This window comes from Sinohyriopsis cumingii, chromosome 2 (assembly GCF_028554795.1).
Source record: "Sinohyriopsis cumingii isolate HCF-2022 chromosome 2, ASM2855479v2, whole genome shotgun sequence".
In the NCBI taxonomy this organism is placed as follows: domain Eukaryota; kingdom Metazoa; phylum Mollusca; class Bivalvia; order Unionida; family Unionidae; genus Sinohyriopsis; species Sinohyriopsis cumingii.
This window is the reverse complement of record NC_142962.1, coordinates 35644851-35668164: the sequence shown is the minus strand read 5'-3', so window position 1 is coordinate 35668164 and position 23314 is coordinate 35644851. Positions and strand designations below refer to the sequence as shown.

The 23314-nt window shown below is 37.5% G+C and overlaps 1 protein-coding gene across 2 annotated transcripts; it reads left to right on the top strand.

The window, feature by feature from the left end:
* Positions 1-444: 444 nt before the first annotated feature.
* Positions 445-23035, top strand: LOC149804625 (sterile alpha motif domain-containing protein 15-like). Of its 2 annotated transcripts, XM_089942569.1 has the most exons (4): positions 445-794; positions 2341-2497; positions 18777-18875; positions 22576-23035. In XM_089942569.1, the coding sequence occupies exons 2-4, from the start codon at positions 2486-2488 to the stop codon at positions 22765-22767; spliced, it is 303 nt and encodes a 100-aa protein (XP_089798695.1). In that variant the 5' UTR covers positions 445-794; positions 2341-2485; the 3' UTR covers positions 22768-23035. The 2 variants fall into 2 exon arrangements, with proteins under 2 accessions (XP_089798695.1, XP_089798689.1); XM_089942563.1 differs by lacking the exons at positions 445-794; positions 2341-2497 and adding an exon at positions 18079-18365.
* Positions 23036-23314: the final 279 nt, after the last annotated feature.

The following is a 23314-nucleotide window of genomic DNA, read 5'->3' as shown; positions in this document are numbered from 1 at the left end:
ACTCGCGGTACTAATTCAATTCCCATAGAAAACCTATGCAAACATCATGATATTAAAAATTCAATAACTTAACATTTTTGAGTGCTCATGATCAAACCTATATTTATCAGTATAGATGAAACCTGGATGTCAGCTTCTCTTTCGAGGAAAGGATATGAGCCGCGGCATTTTCTGGACCTGCGTGTGTTTGAAACATGTGCTTTCAATTCCGCACCAAAGAGTCAGATGCTAATTTTAGTAATAAGTGTTCCAAACTCAAGATTGTTAAAGGACTGAAATTCCATCAATAAAACAATGTCTTTTTTTGCACTTACAACTAGGATAACTCTCAAAAGATTCTTTTTCCTAAAACATAACTTACATTATTAACCAATCCTGGTCAGCCAAACCCATATATACTCTATTTTATGTTTCACCCATTTCCAGGCTGGTTCCCATTTATCCATATGGAATTACATCACAATTAATACTTCCAGTTCAGTACCCACGAATGTAGTTCTAGTCTATTTTTAGAACATTTTTTCCTCTCTCATTTTGGTGGTGATAGAAGAGTTTTATTTATGCATTTTTGGTAGGGATTTAAAGGTAACTGTTTATTCTTGATAATATGAGCTCAGGGTGTTGTTGTCTGTATGTATTTTGGCGACAGTGCACAGTGAGTAATAAGGCCTTGGTGATGATCCGGAAGTGAAATACGTGTTCTGGTTACATGCTGTTATGTTGACAGTCAATGATCTAAAAAAAAGAGCAGGTCAACCTTTGACAAGAACTTCACCGTGAAGTCATCTTTGAAGGTATTTTAGATTAACATATGATTTGCATTGATTGTCACACAGTGGAAAGGTCAGTACTGAGAAACAATTGTAGAGAACATATAGTAAAATTAATTGTGTACTATGTCCATATCATTAGTACCGTGTGTCCTTAGGTAGTTCTCAGCAGATATATTTTGGTTCCTTTCGCGGATGTGCGCTACAGAACACTACTCAAGTCTACTTCTCGATCGAAACAGCGCTCGGTTTACTTCCCTTGTTGGGGTCCTATCTAACAACGCAATGACGCGCATCAGTTACGTACATACAGTCCATGACTTGCATAGAGAGGCAAAGATGTAAATTTACAATACAACAGATAAACAGTTTCAAAGAGCGCATGCGTACACTGTAGAGTTACACAAGAGTTGTTGTTCTTGAATTGCGAGTATTACAAAAATGGCATTAACGTGTGCTGTGAAGCTTTAACTGTAGGAAGTCAAGTCATATTTGATTAGGCAAATAAAAACAATAATTAAAAAAAACTTGTTTCCAGTTGCCGGAATGTCCCTGTTTCTCATTCCCGACCCACAACTTTTTCCCCAATGGTATCAATTGTTTTTATCTTTTTTACATCACATTGCCAAAATTGATTTGGGTATCTATAGTATGACTATACATCCCCGATACCAGTTTCAATAACCAAAGTCAAATGAATCATTGATTTATAATTTCTAACCTGACTGTGACCAGTATGGCACTAATGCTGGCATCCCTTGCACCTTTCATGCTTAACGGACTTTCCCAAAGAACAAACGGGTTGATAGAGTCAGACTATAACTGAGCCGGTTTTGTCCAGTACTTTGAAGTGCTGGAAATATTATTTGATTTATAGATAATGTTCATTTTAAAAAAATGAAGAAAAAAACGTCTAACCAAATTATAAAATTAGTGAAATAGGAAACAAACATCACAGCCTTTTTCAGTCAAAAACAATATTTTATTTCACGTCATTTTTTAAATACTAATTTGTGTCTAAATATATTTTCTTACTAGTATTTAAAACCAAATTAAAAATTACTTTCATTCATCATGAAGTTGTTTGTTTTCATTTAGAACTCACTGCAAGATCACAAGTTAACTTTTTGTTTACTGGTATTTTATACAGAGCCTGGAAAGGTTACTCGTACATCCGGGCTCTTCTAAGCAAATGGCGGCGCTGATGAAACTGTTTATTGGTGTATTAGGTAAACTTCTAAAACGTCTCTACGCGTCTGTGCGCGTTTTTCTTTTTGCAATTAATTTTCTGCAGCATTATTAAATGAGATAAAATACATTAATAAGACGAATCCATTTTATTCCGTTTTAAAACTTTTCCTATCTGGAAATTTCCTGTTCTTGATACATGTGATGTCTAGAGAAATATGGCATGTATGTATATAAACTATGTGTTTATAGTTCTTGGTTGTTATAGTCTGAATATACCTCTTCGTTTGTTTGTACGCGCCCCCGGTTTAAAAAAACGAGAAGCACACATGAGATGAAAGATGCACAGAACTTAGTTCTTTTTACTGATTTATAATTTCAGCACCGACTATGCCCGAGGGGAGGGCTAACATAGTTGTCGTCTGCGTGTTTCACTCCAAACGGAAGTTTTCAGTGTAAACGACGACCCTCCTCGCCATTCATTTCTAATTCTCGGACAAGTCTATTTTCAGCGAAGGGGTGTATCCATGACTACACACGTATGTAAAATACTACTTCCGATATTTAACATTGTCGAATCGAGCAAAGGAAAGGAATGACAACTACGAATTTGCCTATCACGTGGATTTGACAAGCCGTGTAATATCCATGTTCATGTTTGCAAAGTGATATAACTATAAACTCTCAACATTATGGTAATTTACAGAATCATTAGGCAGTTAATGAATATGATGAAATACGTCACTCTGTTGTCTGAGGGAAATAAACTCTCTCATAGTGTACGCAATGAGGCGCCGTGTTGGTATGGAAGGTCCGTTAAACATGAAAGGCTCAGAGGATGCCAGTGTTATGAATAAGTTATGGGGACTTTATATGACATTCTAGATTTCTGATATTGAAATCGGTAGGGGCTACCAACAAACGGCGAGGTATATTCAGACTATAAAATACAACGCCAAAGACGCACAAATACAAGGCGAAGATGCGCATAGGCGGGCGAAGAAAAGGCTCTTGCATACTGGGAACTGTAGCTGAAGATAGGTGAGGAAAGGACTCACGGTATATAACAAGTTCAGTAAATTTAAATTTCTAAGTTCTCATGATCAAACCTATATTTATCAGTACATGTATATATGCTTTCTGGATGGCAGCTTCTGTGGAGAGAAAGCCATGAGCTTTGTGTGTTTGAAACATGTGCTTTAAATTCCGCACCAAAGAGTCAGATGCTAATTTCAGTAATGAGTGTTTCAAACATAAGTCTGTTAAAGGACTGAAAGTCCATCAATAAAACAATGTCTATTTTTTGTTTAGTTACACATAGGATAAGCTCTCAAAAGATTATTTTTTAAAACTAAAATCTAACTTTCATTATCGACTAATCCTGGCCAGCCAAACCCATATATACTGTATTACATCTAGACTGGTTCCCATGTTTCCATACAATTAATGGTGTGGGTCGTATAGAGCCAATTTTAGGATCACATTGCTCACCTCCGTAGCATGAGGAAGAGGCCAGAAAAGGTACCCTAAACATTGTTTGTTTCACATTAACACTGGTCAGCATATCGCAGCTGACGGGATCCCATGTAAGCGGTCGAAAACCTAAGAAGATGCCAGAGATGGCGCAACTCACAATCGGTGCATAGAACGTACGCACATTTATGGACAGTACATCAGCATGTCGATCATAGAAAAGAACAGCTGTATTTTATAGTGAACCAGACAGATTCGACATCCAGAGAGTGAAACTCGCATAGCAGAGGAAGGAAAACTGACCGAAATTGAACACGGATACACCTTCTTCTAGAGTGGCCGAAGTAAAGAAGAGCGACATAAAGCTGGTGTTGCATCTTCGCTAGCCAAGGTTCCTGTATGTTAACTCTATCTACACCTTGGCGGATCAAGAAAGTATTTTAGTGCTTTGCGCTAGCGATATCTAATGGATTTCATGAGTTGCCTCCCGTAGTATGCAATGTCAACTAACCAATAGCGTGTAACAGCGGAACATTGTACATATGCCAAAATTGGTGGAGGAAATTGACTTCAAAAGAATACTTTGTAAATTTAACGTCGAAAGCATGACTAAGTACCAGAGGGAAGCCATTACAGGTGCATTTGAATGAAATGTATTTGTACAAACACGGAGCAGCAGTGGAAACTTTCTTATTTTTGAGTCAATTCAAGTTCTCCTTGTCTCAATCATGTAGGAAAAGTGTTCAAATTTGAACAAGTTAAATTTGATTGGATGCGATGGCTTGCCGCCGCATCCAGTGAAACTCACAGACCTGAAGCACATACATATCTGCTCGTTCCGCCATGGTGTAGATAGGGTTAATATACCTGAACATTGGCTAGTGAAGATGCTGGTGTTGGGTTTGCCATCTAATCACAGCTGGTTAACAAGCTTACAAGTCTTCAAAAGGGTATGAATGACACACTAATGCAAACAAGACGAACACTGTATTGAAAAAGACATGAAAAAAGACATGCAACTATTACCAACGTCTATGCACCTTCGATGACAAACCCAGGTGAGATCAAAGGCAAATTTTATGAAGACATAGAGTCTTGTATTGCACGCGTACCAAAGCAGACATGCTTAACTTCCTTGGTGACTTCAATGCTAGATTTGGCACAGATCACCAGACATGGCCAAGTGTCAATAGCTAAATTGGTTTTGGCAAATGCAAAAGCAATGGACTCCTAAGGAGAAAATACGCTGAACCCGATTTCCTAATCAGTGTCCTCCGCCTGTCAAGCCGCAACAATATGTCTTGGATGCATCCACACTCCAAGCATTGTCATCTTATTGGCTACATCGTCAGTAGAAGAGACAGCCTGGATGTCCATGAGAAGTGTTGAATGCTGGACTGGCCACAGGTTCATAGTCTCCAACCTCAATATTGAGATTCAGCATAGAAGACGGCCACAAGGCAAAACATGCACAAAAGCTTACTACATCCAAATTGTAACAGGAGAATGTGAAACGGGCATTTGTCGAAAAGCTTTGCAGCCAACTAGATAAAATCGACATAAACTCCGGAAATGTTGAGGAAAACCTCTTCAGAGACTTTGTGTACTCATATGTAAACCATCAGTCCCTCCAGACGTAAACATCAATATTGATCTGGCGAGAAAGATGATGCCATAAAGAGACTTCTGAATGAGAAACTTCGGCTTGCGAAGGCCTGTTTAGAAGACAGCACTTCATAATTTAAGAAAGCAATATTCAATAACATCAAGCGGACTGACTTCTTTAAACCAAGAGCAGGGTCAACAATGGCGGGGGGGGGGGGGCTGGCCACCTGGGATATATCCCATGCTCCCGGGCCCGTAAGGGGGCCCAGGCCGAAAAAAACTTTAATTTTTATAAAAGAAAAAATTTGTTTGAACAAGAACTACGAGAAGTTCTGTATTTCTTACCCTAGGGCTTGTGATCGCTGTCTACGGTCAGGACTAATAGAGTAACATGACTCGTAGCTGTGCCATAAGGCAGATGAGATTCGGTAAGGCAGGTGAGATTCGGTCCTTGCAGACAGGAATGAAATGAATTACTGTTTGGATGCTTTGAAGACAATATTCGGGTCACTGTCATCTGGAAGAACGTCAATACTGAGTGCGGACAGCGTCACACTGCTCAATAACAAAACAAATATACTTCAAAATGGACAGAATACGTGCATAGCACCTTCAGTCAACAGTCACCTATCATTGAGGAGGCAGATGATTGTCTGGCTCGTGTAGAAATCAACATAACACTTGCTGATTCTCCAACGCTGACAGAAACTGTGAAAGCAATTAATCTGCTGACAAACATCAAATCATATAGAGTAGATGCTTATCCCGCATACGTATACAAATCCGGAGTGTTGTACATGACAAGAAACTGACTGAATTCTTCAAGTCAACGAGGAATCATGGAAGTGTATCACAGGGTACAAGGATGCATCCATCATACACTCGTACAAGCAGAAAGACAACACAAAATCATGTGACAACCACCTGGGCATCTCCTTGCTATCAATAGTCGTCAAGAACATCGCCATGATTGTGTTGCATCTTCTTGTACATCACATCGATCAAGAACTCCTGCCCGATAATCAGTGTGACTTTAGGGAATGGTGAGATTTCACAGACATGATGTTTGCATCTCGTCTACAGCTAGTCATCTGAACCATTCTGGAGTCAAGCAAGGATGTAATTTGGCCCCAGCCCACTTCAGTGTGATGTTCTCTGCTATGCTTATAGATGACATTTGTGACTATGACACTGAAACCGACATCAGGTACCGGACTGACTGCAATCTCTTCAATCTTAGCAGAGTTTGGGCAAACACGAAATTATAGGAAGCAGGTGCTCTTGATCTCCTGTTTGTTGATAATTGTTCCCCGAATGCCAAATCCGAGTCTGACATGCAACATAGTATGCACAACTTCTCTTCAGCTTGTGACAATTTCGGTCTCACAAGCAGTATCAGGAAGACAAATGTGATGCACCAAACTGCACGGAGAAAGCTTAACATAGAGATTACCATTATGGTAACGGCAGTGGACACGTTCACCTATCTCGAAAGCACGTTTTCATGTGTAGTCCACATTGTTGCTGAAACCAACGCTAGAAGTGATAAAACAAGTGTGACCTTTGGCAGACTACAAGCAAATGTGTTGGAGCGCAGATGCATCAGTCTAGAAACAAAACCTAAGGTCTGCAAATTCATTAAGTTGCTGATCCTGATGCATGCTTGCCAGGAATCTGAACAATTTCATAAGGAAACCGATGAGGAGAACATGACAGGACAAGGTACAAGATACTGAGGTTCTAACATGGGATTTTTCAGCAACATCATTAAATGAGAAAAGTATCTTAATGATAAGAAGATTTTAATGTTTTGACAAAATACATTATTGAATATGTATTTCATTACAACGTTGAGTGTAAATGTTTCTTTAAAAATAAAAAAAAAACAGAACGCTCAACGCATAGACAAAACAAGCATTTCGATAAAGGGGACAAAGAGACACATTATGACACAAACATGCAAATATACTATCACACACGCAAGGAACAGAAGTGTTTGTAGACACACTACTATATCTTCTCACTCATACGATGGGCTAAGGAGTTTTAAGTTTTAGTTATAAACATAGACATGCACAAGAAACATGCAAAAACACATACGCAAGCAAAAATGTTTAGTAAATGATTAGTACTTCTCTTTACTAGTGATATGGGTGGCCCTGAAAAGAGCTTTGGGGTTTATCAACCCACCAGGGACGGCTTCACTGGTATTCTTTTTTTTCAAACTTCGTCTCACGGTCGATATACTAATATCGGGACATACACCCTTGTCTTTCCACATAAATACGTGTCCATATCGCTGTGCATATGATCCTGGTAATAACCAACGATGCCTTTAAATACACGGGGTAGTTTGGGTTGAACAGCATGCCCGAAACGATGGTTGCTGACTAAGCGCTTAACCATCCTGATGGAACTGGTTTGATCCGATGGAACCGGTTTAAATCGGTTCGAACCAGTCAAAACCCGTCAAAAATGGACCTAAACCATGAAATCTACTTGGATTGAACAGGTTTGAACCGGTGTTGAACCAGGATAAACTGGAATGAACTTGTTTAAACCAGATTAAACCGTTTGATCCGGATGGTACCGGTTCAAACCGGTTCATACCAGTCAAAACCTGTCTAAAGTGGAGTTAACAATGAAATCTACTTGGATCAAACCGGTTTCAACCGGTTTTCAACCAGGATAAACTGGAATGAACTGGTTTAAACCAGATTTAGCCGGTTTGATCAGGATGGAACGGTTTAAATAGGTTCTAACGAGTCAAAATCAGTCCAATGTGGACTTTAACCATGACATGTACATCTATTAAACCGGTTTTGAACCATGATAAACTAGAATTAACTGGTTTAAACCATATGAAACTGGTTTGATCCAGATGGAACCGGTTTAAACCGGTTCGAAAAAGTCAAAACCAGTCCAAAAGTGGAGTTAAACCATGAAATCTACCTGCATTAAACCGGTTTGAACCGGTTCTGAACCAGGATAAACTGGAATGAACTGGTTTTAACCAGATGGAACCCATTTGATCCGGATGGAACCGGTTTAAACTGGTTCGAAACAGTCAAAACCCATCTAAAGCGGACCTAAACTATGAAATCTACTTAGATTGAACAGGTTTGAACCGGTGTTGAACCAGAATAAACTGGTATGAACTGGTTTAAACCAGATTGAACACAAAAGGCAAACGTGCTTGTTTTATATATATGTAGAAGCTTTGGCTTTCCACCAGACTCACTATTCATAAGCAAATCTATGAAGCCGCTAAGAAGAATGTCACAAATATAGTCCATGCAGCGAAATCAGCCCACTACACTACTAAGATCATGGAAAGTTACAGCTGCAAAAAGTTCTTCGAGATTACTAAAAAGCTAATGTCAAGGAACAAATCTACACCACTTCCAACTACCTGCTCTCCAGTCGACCTTCCGGACATGTTTGCAAATTTCTTCCGTGACAAAGTACCAACCATTAGAGATAAGCTTGACACCACAATTTCAATTGATTCGTCGTCACCATACAGTTGGGATACAGAATTTGAGCGGCAACCATTAGCAGAATTTAAACCTGTCTCTATGGATTTCATACGTACAATCCTGATGATGAGTGCACCAAAGTCATGTGAACTTGATCCAAATCCAACATCTCTGCTGCTTGAGTGCTTAGATCCAGTATTGCCTTCACTAACTGATGTTATTAATACCTCTCTCTCATCAGGGGAATTCCCATCATTTTTAAAAACTGCCATTGTAAAGTCTCTGCTGAAGAAACCAACACTAGACCATAACGATGTAAAGAACTACCGCCAAGTTTCTAATCTCCCATTCATATAAAAAATCTTAGAAAAGGTTGTTCTATCCCAGCTTGTATCTCATCTGAATTCAAACAATCTTTTTAGCAATGTACAATCTGCATATCGCCCTTGCCACAGTACTGAAACAACTGTTCTAAAAGTAGTTAATGATATTCTCTCTGCTTTGGATAGCGGAAATATTACAGGCCTCACCCTCCTCGATTTGTCTGCAGTAATTGACACAATAGACCATTATATATTACTTCACCGTCTCTAGCATGTATTTCGCATTCATGATACAGCCTTACTGTGGTTCAAGTCCTACTTGGTCAACAGGACACAAATTGTGTCTACAAATGGAATACACTCCAGCCCAGTTGATATATGTTGTGGTGTTCCACAGGGGTCTGTTCTTGGATCTGTTCTCTTCATTCTATACACTCAGCCACTCTCAAGTGTCATATATCATCATCCAGTGTCTCACCAATTGTACGCTGATGACACTGAAATAAACAAATCTAGCCACCCAACTGAAAATGATGCTACCATCCAAGGTGTAGAGAGGTGCATTTCTGATGTGAAATCATGGATGACATGTAACAAGCTGCAGATGAATGATGATAAAACTGAGGTCATTCTGATCACAACACAAAGACTTTCTCATTCACATCCTTTACCTCAAACAATAAATATCAGCAACACCAACATTAAATTCACACAATCAGTACGAAACCTAGGTGTTACTCTGGACAGTAATCTCACGTTGCACCAACATGTCATGAATATATGCATGGCTGCATATCTTGAGCTGAGACGCATCAGCTCCATTCGCAAATATCTTTCAGCTGATGCCACTAAAACACTTGTGTGTTCATTAGTACTTTCAAAACTGGACTATTGTAACTCAGTTATGTCTGGTTCATCTCAATATCTACTCCAGAAACTGCAAAAAGTTCAAAACACTGCTGCTCGGATCATATTTAGAGTACCACGATCAGAGCACACCTCCCCACTGCTCTGTACCCTATACTGGCTATCCATTCGATCCAGAATCAAACACAAAATTTGTTCTCTGTGCTACGTTTCACTGACGGACTCTAGTTCAACATACCTATCCGACCTCACCCATGTGTACACACCAGCAAGATACTTACGCTCCTCTTCTGACAATCGTATACTCACTATTCTCACTATGAAAACAAAGTCATATGGGCAGCGTTCTTTTGCATACCCGGGCCCAGTAACGTGGAATGAATTGCCCACTGAACTTAGACACAAAGACACAGTGATCCCAATCATGAGTGCTCTCAAAACTCACTTATTTCGACTGCAAGAACAAACTTAAAGACCTAATAATGTTTCCTACATTAAATATTCTCAGCACGTTTTTTGTTTTCTAATTTCGTGGTGTCTGTGTTTGTAATTATATCATTATATATGTGTTTTTTTATATTATAGGTATTGTCTAATGTTGTAAAGCGCTTAGAGCTTCTAAAGATTAGGCGCTATACAACGTCCTCATTATTATTATTATCATTATATATATATATATATATATATATATATATATATATATATATATATATATATATATATATATAAAACCTAGAACAGAATAGAAACGTGTTCAAATGTTCCACAAATCAAATTTCAGTCAGCATGTTATCTCTCTTCCGAACTTCCAATCAGGAGAGAGAGTAGATGCACGACGTCACGACGACCGTTCCTGCGGTTTACCATTGCAGAATAGTTAAAGTACAATATGCATGGCTGGAGAAAAGAAGACAACGTAATGAGGTGGTCATGCTGCGATAGCACCATGTCTGCGACTACTGTAGCGACTGTAGCAAGTATTCTTTGTCCAGAATAGGGTCACTTCATTTTATATTTAGCTGATTTCTTATCATCTCCCAAAAATAGTTGTGTGGGACGGTAATAATACATTCACTTCCTTCTCTATCATTACCATTGGCTGGTGATTCCAGGCGGTAATAATACTTCACTTCCTTTTCCATCATTACCATTGGTTGGTGATTTCAGACGATAATAATACTTCACTTCCTTTTCCATCATTACCATTTGTTGGTGATTTTAGATGGTACTAATACATTTACTTCTCCATCATTACCATTGGCTGGTGATTTCAGACGGTATTAATACCTCACGTCCTTTTCCATCATTACCATTGGTTGGTGATTTCAAAAACAGGAGGAGTGGGAAAAAAGTTTTGCAACAAGAGAAAGAAGAGCAAGCACTTGTTCAACAATCGCAAGAAGATGAAAAAAAGAAATCGAGAAGAAAGAAGAAGACAGCATTAAACAGTTAGCAGAAGGAAGTGAAAACAAAAGGGAGAGTTTGTTACACGGTATTTGAGTTAGCGTATCGGAGAGAAATGTATCAGACTTTAATTTTAGCTGAACCCAAAAGAAAGAGACCTTCACGATCTAAGTCTCAACCTTCTTCCTTTATTACACCCACGCTCACTGCCACTGATTTGCCAACAGCAACAGCATCAGTTACTACTACCACCACAAAAGCAGCAGCAACAGCAGTACACTGAGTAGGACTTGACCGTGGAAAAGACTGTTATAGCTAATGATGTCAAGTCCATACGCTTTTGTGATTAAAAAATCCCAACCGTCATTTTCATGGCAAATAGAGATCTTAGAAAAGACACACTATTCAATGATTGCCAAATCAAATTAAACTTTAATCCCTTTTCCGTGATGACAGGTGTGCGTGTGTGGGCTTGTTTGTGCGTGTGTCGGCGTGTTTAAGTATATTATCGTTACTCAAAGCAACAACAAGAAAATCAAGATAAACAGACACGTATGTTTTTTCTTTGTTCAATTCTCTCTGAATAAAACTCAGTGTAATTTCATAATACACCACATAAGTCCAATTTCTTCAGTCCTTCTTCCATTGCCTCGTTTTGAATTTCTTCACTGGCCTATGGTTTAACTCTTCAGTGTCTTCTATTGGTCTTGCCTTTTTGAATTTCTTGACGGATTTGTGTACTTTTTGTGTCTGAAAAACGTTCCTCCTCTTTGTTCTTATTCTTTTTTTTTCCTTGGGAGACTTGACGGATATGGGTACTTTCTGTGTCTGAAAAACGTTCCTCCTCTTTGTTCTTATTCTTTTTTTTTTCTTGGGAGACTTGACGGATATGGGTACTTTTTGTGTCTGAAAAACGTTCCTCCTCTTTCTTCTTATTCTTTTTTTCTTGGTACACTCTGAAGACCAGTAACCTTTTTAATGACAATGATAACAGGTATCATTTTACCTTTGTCTATCTTTTCTTATGTCTTTTCTTTTCTTTAATGTTGTGGACATTCTGAAGCCGAATGTAATTTGTCTTGACAGACAAGTATCTTAACTTGTATCTCGAGTGCAGTAGTAGTCAGTAGTCTTGTTCATAGTGTATTTTCGAAGGACTCTGTAAATTAAGGACAAGAAAGGGAATCTATGAATTGATTTGACTTAGTTTTACACACCTTCGCCATATATATATATATATATATATATATATATATATATATATATATATATATATATATATATATATATATATATATATATATATATATATATATGTATATATATATATGGGGGGAAGTGTGTATAACTAAGTCAAATCATTTGGAATCATTATGTAACGATCACATATTCCAGCGAGAAACCAGAAGATATTAAGAGACAACGATGACAACTTTCGGTTTCACCTAATGCGCTAACTGAAGTGTTAGTTCAAGTGCATGCACGTGATTTCGAAGATACCTTGAATGAGCCTAAACCAAAACCCTCTACCACTGCCGCAAGACAACAAATATCAAGACCCATCAAGAACCTAAGTCGACAGATCCCAGAAAGTTACTTCTGTAAAATTTAAAACCACCGCTTACACGTACACGATAAAATATAAAAAGTTTAAATATTAACAACAACCCGAGAAAGCATCGGATTTCATTACATATTTGTGGGATTCATTCTTAGGAAGATTGAAACAACAATGCGAAGCTAAAGATGACGTCGTGTGGTACTCACCATAAATCATGACAGTTTGAAGTCTCCTGGGTGGATCGAATTTAGTACACTAGTAGAATTATTAACGTCCAAACTTATCGACAAAATTCAATACTTTCAACAATCCAGTGACGAGGTTAACATGGCTGATGGAACAGTCACTCTTTACAAGACGAACATTTTATCTTCTAGAGGTAATGGACGCAAAACGTTTTATTAGTGAATTCAATTTGCGGAACCAAACGCAGTGCTGTCCAGATTAAGAGCTCACAAGATCATATGTACTTGGTCGGTGCCATCGTCTTGGATCGAACGTATGTGGAGAAAGAACGATACATCAGATTGGAAACGATCAAGGAGAGCGTTAGACAATCTTAAAAAGCGAAACAACAAAGAGAATCAGATATTCTTCGACAGCAAATAGCATTCATTAGGAGACCGTGTTGTGGCAACTTAAGTAGTTTTGGCCCCTAGCTAATTGTTGAAAGTATACCCTCCAGTGGCTCGTGGAGCTCTCGTGTTTCGAATACCACATTTGGTATGTGGAAAATACATACACGTATACCATGATCAAAAGAATTCCGATGCTATTTCCAGCAACACATAATTTATAGAATACATATACTATTGCCTAGACACTTTACCAAAAATTTGCCACTCAGAGCTAACACATTCATTCGGAGAGACAATGACGTGGGTGTTTAGATTATAGGCCTTGCATTCCTAAAAGAAAAGAATGAATTCATTGCTCTATTTGCAGGCGAACTTCTTTCAGTCCATCTTGCCACAAACAATATCGTATGGAACAACCACAACAGCAACGAAAAGCGATAGTGAATTATCGAGATTATGTTCCTCGTAAGGCTGTCTTTATCAAACCAATAACACGAGGACACAGGTTTGTCCAGGAAAGAAAAGATGCAGATTTTTGACCAAGCAGTGGACTGTGAATCTGAGAATTAACTCGAGAATGAATTAAACGAAGACCAAAACAATAATAAAAGGAACCAAGAGTATTCTATCATTTTAGTTTGAATGTACACAAAATCCTTGCATTCACGTGCCAAGTTTTGCGTTGATCATCGTGTTTCTGACAAGTGTATACAAGAACTTATATTTTTGCATTGTCCCAGTTGTCAGATGACAGGAGGAAGTACAATGATCTGGGGTTCTTATACTCGTCCCGATTTTACTCAATGAATTTTAGACCCTACTGACGATCCTTGGAGTGAAAAGAACATTCTGCGTTGCGGAAACCGCCATCGATATGCTACAGTCATGGTTCTTAATTTCTCTTTATACAGTGGAGAACTTGTTTTGATATGTTATTCAGAACATGTTCCCACAAAAAGAGTCAAACTCATTTACATGAAAGTGTAATAAATAAAATTTGAAGATTTCGTATATTGTTTGTCCATGCCTTCCAGGAGAATGCCTACAACTGTTGAAATAAATGAAGAAAGGCCATATGGTGTTTTCCACGCTTTTCAGACAAACTACTGCGATTCTGACTTTATGCACACAGAACAACAATAATCATTCTACGCTTGATGCCAAACTCACGCATCAGACAATTTTTACCTTTTAGAAGAAATGTTGAAATATTCCCGATCTTATATAGACATTGTATAACGGTCTTGTGAAAAATATTGACAATTACTGTTTGGACCACTTAAGTCTCGATCCTTTGAAGGAAATTTCTACTATCACCAAGAGTGTGGATTAGCCTAGGAACGAAGTTAATGGAAGAAAACACACTAGTTATCATAATCCGGTCTTTTCTCTGTCAGCCGTTGATACTTCGCCAAAGTTTTGCTCTGACTCCAGTATTTTTGTGAAAGTGATGTCAAATGGATACAACATGCTTGAAAGGATGGGGAGAAGAAAATTGGATGGTTGGCATTTAGAACACCCCAAGATGGTCTACAAATTCTAGGTACCTTTGTTTCATATATGCCCCACTGTATTTCCTTAAAGAAACCTGAAAATTCTTTTCTCACAGTTTACCATGGAATAAGTGTATCAGCAAACATCAACGGCGTGTCAGAACCTAATCCAGAATTCAGACGCATTGCTAAAGTTTACGACGTGGAAAATATCGAACATTTGAATCCACGCAACAGAGAACGAATCAATGCAACATGCTTGTTGTACGACGCGAATAACTCTCAAGGAGACGAAACAATATACTTTGATGTATTTTCTTTGTATCCTTGAATGTGCGAATAAGCTCGATTCCTTGCCGTCCACTGTAAAATGCTGACAGAACATATGGACGTGGAAGACATCCATCATTACTAACGTTTGATCAACCAAAAGGTGTTATCACCAACGAACTTGTGTATCATGTGTTACCATTTCATTTCCAAAAATAACTGATGTCTCCAGTTTCCATTATGCAGTACGTGTGATGAAGCATGTAATCAAAACCAGGTTTTTCGCTACAAGAATGAAGAACGCGCTTAGATAGGAAGGTGGGTTAGTGTTGATTTGTTTTATGCTCTCGATCGTGGATACTGCTTGTTAAACTACACGTACTTTGACACTTTCCTACAACAGAACAACACAGAAAGGACTATGACTCCAATAAAGCAATTTTCCGATTACGTCAAATTATTCCTAAAACTGAAGAGAAATAAAGAAATTAGCGGCTTGGTGTCAGACTCCAGAAGACAAGGGCAAATCAACGAAAGGTACCGAGTACCGACCTAAGAAGGCGTAACTTTGAAGCAAGTGGAGAAGAGAGGATGACGGTCGTTCGCCAGAGTAATGTTGAATTGTTTGTGAGGAAAAACTGGCACGATATCCGATACTACACAAGACGTTGTATTTCACAGATCCAATTCGCTACTTTCAACTGCTGGACGACACAAAGGAAAACTTACGAAACACGTGGAAATCCTCCATGTAGATTCGACACCAGTAGCTTATCAAGATGTACAAATCAAAAGAAGAACACATGTTTCCTGTGGTTTTGCTTTTCTGTGACTCTGATGACACAAGACGTTTAAAAAAATATTCCAAAGCTCTGGAAGACATATCCAGTACCATATCGTTAGCCAGAGCCGGATTTGTCTGCTCGGTACGAGAAGACCAAGTACAGTGTTGTCGTGTGAAGAACTATGAATGGGAATATAAGGAATCAGCTTTCCTGGAACACGATAGATGATGTCCCTACCTTCCTATGGTGGGGTATGATTGATATACATGGATACTTCATAGAAGAACATTCGTAGTTTGCCTCTTCAGCTACAAGAACACGCATACAGAGAGTTCGTATGGTTGACGAGATATGTTAAATGTGTTTTCCGTACAGTAGCAGCCATCCTAAAACCGATGGTGACTCGATGATTGCATTCTTTCAGAGATATAGTTTTGACGCAGTGAAAATAATTTGTTGAAAGCGTTTTCAATTACAAAGTCTTAAAGAAGCCTTTATGAGAACGGGAAAAGTATGTTGCCTCAAACAAACATACCTATAAATTCCCTTAACACTTCTAGCCAAGGCATTACTATTTTCTCTATGCCACAGCAAGGATGAGGCAGAAAGAAATGTAGAAATCAATTCAGATATCATAAACCCGTTCACAAAAAGAATAAGAATATAAGAACAGGAGCGCTCAGAAATATTTACGTTCTGACTACTAAGTGAACAAAATTAAGAAAAAAGTATGCCTGAGATTCTTGTGAATGTTCAAAGTTAGACTTCAATATGATTGCCATGGCACCGAAGATTACCACGAATAAAAAATTCCAATTGGCATAATTTAATTTATATGTTGTCTTCGTTACCTCAACGGTTATAGAATTTGAAATCAATTGAGAAACAGAAGGTTACATAAATCACTTGTACCTGAGAGTCAAACAACAATCTTTGAGAAGATGCCATAGTGGCTCTTGTTAAAAATTTTCATGCATTCCTTGTTCAGTAAAGTAGATACACCCCCTACACACACACACACACACACACACACACACACACACATGTTAAATTGTAGTTACTTGGTCCAACGAATCCGTGCCACGAGGAGTAAAATAAATTATCTGTCATCTAGCTCAGATGCACCTGGGCTCTAACCCACAGGGCTATGTACCCAGTCTCACCCTTCACAACTCATAACCCTCACCCGCTCCAAAAAAAGGTGGATTAGGGTCAAAGGAAAATACTGACTGTTCAAAGGAGGCAAGCGGATTTTAACACTCAGCATGTAGTTCAGTAGTTCAGTATCAACCCATTGATTTATATTTAGAAGAGAGAGAGAGAGAGAGCGAGCGAGAGAGAGAGAGGGGGGGGGGGTCGCTTATACCTGAATCCCACAATATGTTTGCCAATATGATTATATGACAACATTAATAAAGCGCCTCTTACGCCAGTGTACATGATTTGTTTACAAATCAAAAGTGCTGGCGTCTGCGTCCACTGTTTGTTTACGATAGAAAATAGTTCCTTTATGCACGTGAATGCTATATGTGTTTTGGCGCGCGGGTTCAGTATCGGGTAATGCACGATTCTGACAATGTAAAGTTAACAGGGGAAAAATGAACATATAATAATACATTATACTTAAACAATATTTTGACAAAAACTTGAAAGTATATTTATCTACTCGAAGAGTCAAATAGTTTGAAAGTATGTTGTAGCTACATCAAGAGTAAAAATACATTAAGAATATAATGCATCAACCTGAAGAGTCAAAAATACTCTGAGAGTATAATGTACTTTCCTGAAAGAAAATTTCCTCACTACGCGTTGTTTTAGCTGTCCTAAACGATATGCTACCTTAAATTTCGCCAAGATTGTTAAAAATGACATTTTATATTGACTAACAATTGATTCCGGCTATACATATAAAATAAAATGCACTAATGATTTCCCTCGCGATAGATGAAACAAACACTCTGTTGCCCTTACAGACATTTACCGAATTATTGTTTTGTTTTTATGTATATTAAATTGTTGTTACAATTTGTCTTCCGTACTTTATATCTTGCTGTGGATAGAGTGAAAATTAAACTTAAAAGTATGTACCTGATAAACAGTACTGAGTAACAAATAAAATAAATTCTACACCCTCTTTATTTTCGTGTTCTATTTTATATGGCATGTCTTTTAGTCGATTTCTTTGTGAACATGTGAAATGGATGAAAGAAATAAGCATATAATACGTTACGTTCTTTCTAAAGCGTGTCTTATTTACACCCAACAAAACTAGCTACGTCATCATGTTGCTATACATTGACGTCGTACTATAAGGCATCTGTAACGAGAAAGTATGTGTGTTACATTGCGTACTATAAATAACAAAGATTATATTTATTATTATTAAGTAATTGCTTATATGACAAACATTACCGATTCGAGTTCCTGTGATCTTGATAATTACGTGGAAGCCGCGGCAAGAAAATATACAGAAGCTGTTGATGCTCAGGAAAACATACCTAGATGCATTTACTGGAACATTGAGCAAGTCGCATCTTGGATAAGAAACCTCGGATTTCCACAATATGTGGTAATAGTTTAATTTTACAACCACTGATAAAACCTTAACCATTAAGTTTGTGATTAATTTAACATGAGAATATGAAGGCTGAGAGGGTTACCTAATGGTTTATAGCAATATCTATTTTCTTTATTTTATTTTGCTTTGTTCTGAATAGCATACAGGTTGTATTTAAGTTAATCAAGGAACAATCGCTGCAAACAACATGCCTAATGACAATATTCCGAATACCCATTCGGCGTACATGTTGGATTACAGCTGCTAGATTATACTAACGATTTTGATGGAGTAAGGCGTTAAAAACAACGTCTAATAATATTAAGAAAACGTTACATGAAAAGACCAAAAATCGATGGAAAAACGAATACCAAAATATAGAAAGTGTATTACTAGCTATGTAGTTCTATTTAATATTTGCAGGGATGTTTCAAAAAGAACTTCATCAGCGGACGGAAACTGATAGCTGTTGATGCTTCCTCTCTCCCATCTATAGGAGTTCGAGATTTCCAGGATATAAAGGTCAGTTGATATTTATAACATGGACTTCAAGGATAAATACATTAGTCATTGTTCAAATCCTTTCTCACATTTGGAAACTCTTTGATCATATATAATAAGTATCAATTTCGAATGACAGCAGAAATACACGTATTTAATTTGTGTCTTTATACATATTTTGTAGGAATCAATGTTCTTTATAAATTAAATATGTATTTGATATTTTATATGGTATGTAGGTCTTATCATAGTCTGCCTGTTTTATTGCCGTCAATTCTCGCATAAATTCTAATATAGTTGTACTGGTGCAGGACCATTAGATATTGCAAGCGACCTAAATACTTTGTTTTACATCATTAACTGCAATGCTTGGAAACCAGTTTTCCACACATCACGAGATTTATTTTTACTCATTATAGATTTTGTAAAGAGTCGAACTTTCCACCTCATATATAATTCCATATCTTTTGCATTTGTATTCAAAATATTAAGGATTGTGTTTAAAGAGAAATTTGATGGCAACAAATCGACAGGACCAGATACATTCTCAACAGAACTATTTAAACTATCAGCTCAAGTTGCCGTCTTTTCAATTGCTAACTTGATCAAGAAAGGCATTGGTACAGGAATCTTTCCAACTAATCTAAAAATTAGCCAGCCTTCAAACAAGGCGATAGATTGTCAGCAAACAATTATCGACCTATCTCACCTTTATCAACCTTTACTATGAATTTTGTTAAAAAGGACATAGCCCTTCATCTTACCCAATTTTGAAGAAATATAATCTTGTATATACCTCACAATCAGTTCTTAGAGATGAACATTCATGCCAAACTGCCCTCTCAGAGTTCATTGATACAAAGCAGTTAGAGATGAAGAAAAATAATTAGTGCAATTTATTTACATTTTGATTAAAAAATTCGAGGTATATAAATCTTTGATAATTCGCTTGCTTGGTTTGAATTAGACCTAACAAGAGGGCGATTATATACAGGGCCGGCGCCAAGCCCGGCCATACTATCTGGCGCCCTAGGCAAGGTTAGATTCTGGCGCCCCCGCCCACCCCGGAAAATATAAGTTTCAAAATTTATAAACAATTAAAAAAAATTAAAAATGCGCCCCCTGAAATCAGCGCCTCAGGCGGCTGCCTAGTTTGCCTGTATGGTAGCGCCGGCCCTGATTATATACTAATGTGGCCAATACTACTTACGTCAAGGCTCTCTTCTTAGCCTTTTGGTCTTTCTCCTTTTCATCAACCATATCCTATGATATCCGCTTAAACTGTACTTTCAGAGAGTGATACAATCTCTTCTCTGAAACTAGATGTTAATGATTTATACTGTGCTGCAAAACTAACAAAAATGCAATTAAAAGAACTGTATGACAATTTGATCAAGGCAAAGAATACATAAAATTAAAGATATCAATAAATTGTTTGTTCAGGGAGCTCAATTTAATTAGCTCAAAAATAAAAAAAACGTGCTCTGCAGTAGACTCCGAAATACCCTTTTTGAACACACCTATATATATATATATATATATATATATATATATATATATATATATATATATATATATATATATATATATATCTTTTGTTTGGTTATGGTTGCTTCATAGGGGAGGGGCCCCGAGTGGCCGAGTGGTCGAAAGCGCTCTCCGTTACGGATCACTGCCATCTCACCTCTGTCTGCGTGGGTTCGAGTCTCGGATTCGGCCAATGTGGGTATGTGAGAAAGCTTGCCAGTAGCTTCTCGTGGGTCGGTGGTTCTTTCCGGGGTTTTCCCGGGTTCTTCCTCCACTATTAATACTGGCCGCCATGTATGGCCTATCGTGTGCTGAAAAGTGGCGTTAAACCCAACAACGCTTCATAGGGGTACATTACATTACAACTAATCTTATTCGGATAAACGAACTCCAAAACACGAGCCCTTGCGGGAAAACACCATTCCTTCTCACATTAATTCATTAATTTACTGTGGCTACAACTTCATTACAAAGTAAATTACTTTTCTGACATATAAATCTTTTCATAATATGTCACGACACTATATCAACGATCTCCTAACTCCAGGGTCCAATATCCATTCATACAATATGAGGTATATTTTGTCTATTATCTTCATTTGTTTTAGTTCAAAACGACTCTGTTCGAAAACGTCTTTTACATATTTTGCAGCAGTAGGGTGGAATATCATACCCAATAAATGCAGACAAACACCAACACTCCAATCTTTTAAGAGGACGCTTCACAATTTCTTTTATTTCGCCAAATCTCGTTGAGACTTGAATACTTCCCATCTCCTCTATCTCCCAAGCCTATAGCTGAATATACATAGACACTGGCATATTTAAGAGAAGAAAAGAAAGAAAAAACACAACAACCCAAAAACAAAACCAATTACTTAATCAAGAAGCCAAAAATGTGTATATTGTTTACCCATTAACAAGTCTAAAGATTATATTAAATATATGTGGCCTATTATAGAAAACAGCTTATGCCCACAAAGTAAAGGACAAGTATTTTAAATCAAAGTTATAGCGGAGGACTTCAGCACATTCTTTATTGAAATTTGGGAACATCTTTCTATAACAAGTTTAAAAACACTGTGCATCCTCTGTTGTGTTATTATCAAAATTTATTTCCAGCTGGACAAAGATAATGACCTTTCGGGCCGTAGCTTCTGATGAATTTTGTTGCATATTAAAAAAAACTTCTCTGATAAGAAACGCCATTGTTTTTGACAACTACTAATCTACACTCCTGAACATACGTACCCTTGTTATTTCTGCGAGGCCTTCACAAATAATTCACATCACATTAAGAACAGGTACACTTACATGCACTGGGGTGGGTGGGATACACGTGTTTTCATCTATAAATTTTTTTTTGAAAGTAGCAGGTCGCATCCAGGTAACTATGTTATCAATCAACATCTATTATGGCATTACTATCCATGGTGTTAAATGAATGGCTCATTCTCAGCTCTACGTTTGTTTCAAAGATAACAGTCACTTCTTCTATGTCCATACTGGATTTTTGGAAGCGACACTCAACTAAACCTTGACTTCTTAGATAAACTGTATTTTTAACAAATTCAGGATTGCCGTGATGGTGCAAGTGGTAGTTTTTTGTGTCTAAAACAGTCCTTGGAAAAAAGTACGCAGATAACACTGCCATGTAAATTTCATGAAAATTTGTTTCACAAAATAAGAGCAGTTCTACTTAGGTATTGCTTTTATTGCAAACATTTGACTTTCAAACAACAATTTACAGAATGAAACTGACAAATTAATTAGTTCTCGTTGAAACAGGATTATTCTTTCAATAAAATTAAACCCTGAAAATATTACTTCAATGTTTCATTCTTCTGCACGCCAATTATTATTCTATTTTTATATTGACTAAAGAAAATAAAAAGATCTCACCGTGTATACTATTTCAAACCGTCATTACCGCACACACACTGCTGATACGCTTAACGAGCAAAATTTACTAAGTATTTCAGAATCCGTGGAAAATAACAAAATTCAGCCCCCCACCCCCATGTAAGAAAAATCCGTAACCATACCAATAAAATGCATACAAATTTAGTCTAGTTAGCGTTCTCCCATCTTAAAGAAAAAAAGAGAAGCCCATTTGAAATAAATGTCTGATTCCATTATGTACACTGCATAATAATGTATCACTTACTGCATCTTTTCGATGTCTTTCGTGTAGAAAATTGCCTTGGAGATTCGCAGGTTGTTAAAGCTGCCTGACAAAATACCGAACATGCCCATGGGGAACCCAAGAATCGCCTATCTGGAGATCAAGCGACGTACTGGCGTTAAAACGGACGCTCTGCATTACAAGGCCTTCCTACATGACAATAAGCATTGGTTTCCCCATGCTATATACCATGACTGCTAAGGATACATTTTGAAATCGAACATATCTATTCCAAACATGTGTAATGATCGTTTACTAAGGTGTTTTGGGGTGGGGTGGGGTGGGGTGGGGTGGAATGCGTGTTAATGCTGCAAAGGTTGCACGCCTTTTAAGCTGTCAAGCCTTTATTCTGCTTATTTTTCTTATATGTTTGCTAGTCTTCACACACTTGGCGCACTCGAAATAAACTACACAATTTATATTTTTTAAAATAGTTTTAAAGCTATAGCAAATAAAATTTAAGCAACAATCTCTCGTTTGTTATTGAAATATACAATATATCGTGTTAATGTGTTAGCGTGTATTTGAAGTTCAGAAACTTGAAGCACCTGCATTTTCTTTTCTTGTTCAGAAAACCAAGCTTAAGCTTAATACTGGTATCAGACAGTATATCTTAATTAGAATTAAGTCCCTGAAATTACTTTGGTAGATCAAAATTTTCAGGTGCACTGTGTTACCAGTATACCGGTTTAGCGCGGTATTTTTTCCTCGTGGATTTTGACACCGTACTTTTTCACGACGGTACATC

Excerpts from the sequence above, each read along its gene's own strand:
- LOC149804625 (XM_089942563.1), top strand. The coding sequence starts at position 18,195 with ATGACAAACATTACCGATTCGAGTTCCTGTGATCTTGATAATTACGTG. Across the intron at positions 18,366-18,776 it reads TCGGATTTCCACAATATGTG|GGATGTTTCAAAAAGAACTT; the intron begins GTAATAGTTTAA and ends TAATATTTGCAG. Across the intron at positions 18,876-22,575 it reads GAGATTTCCAGGATATAAAG|AAAATTGCCTTGGAGATTCG; the intron begins GTCAGTTGATAT and ends TCTTTCGTGTAG.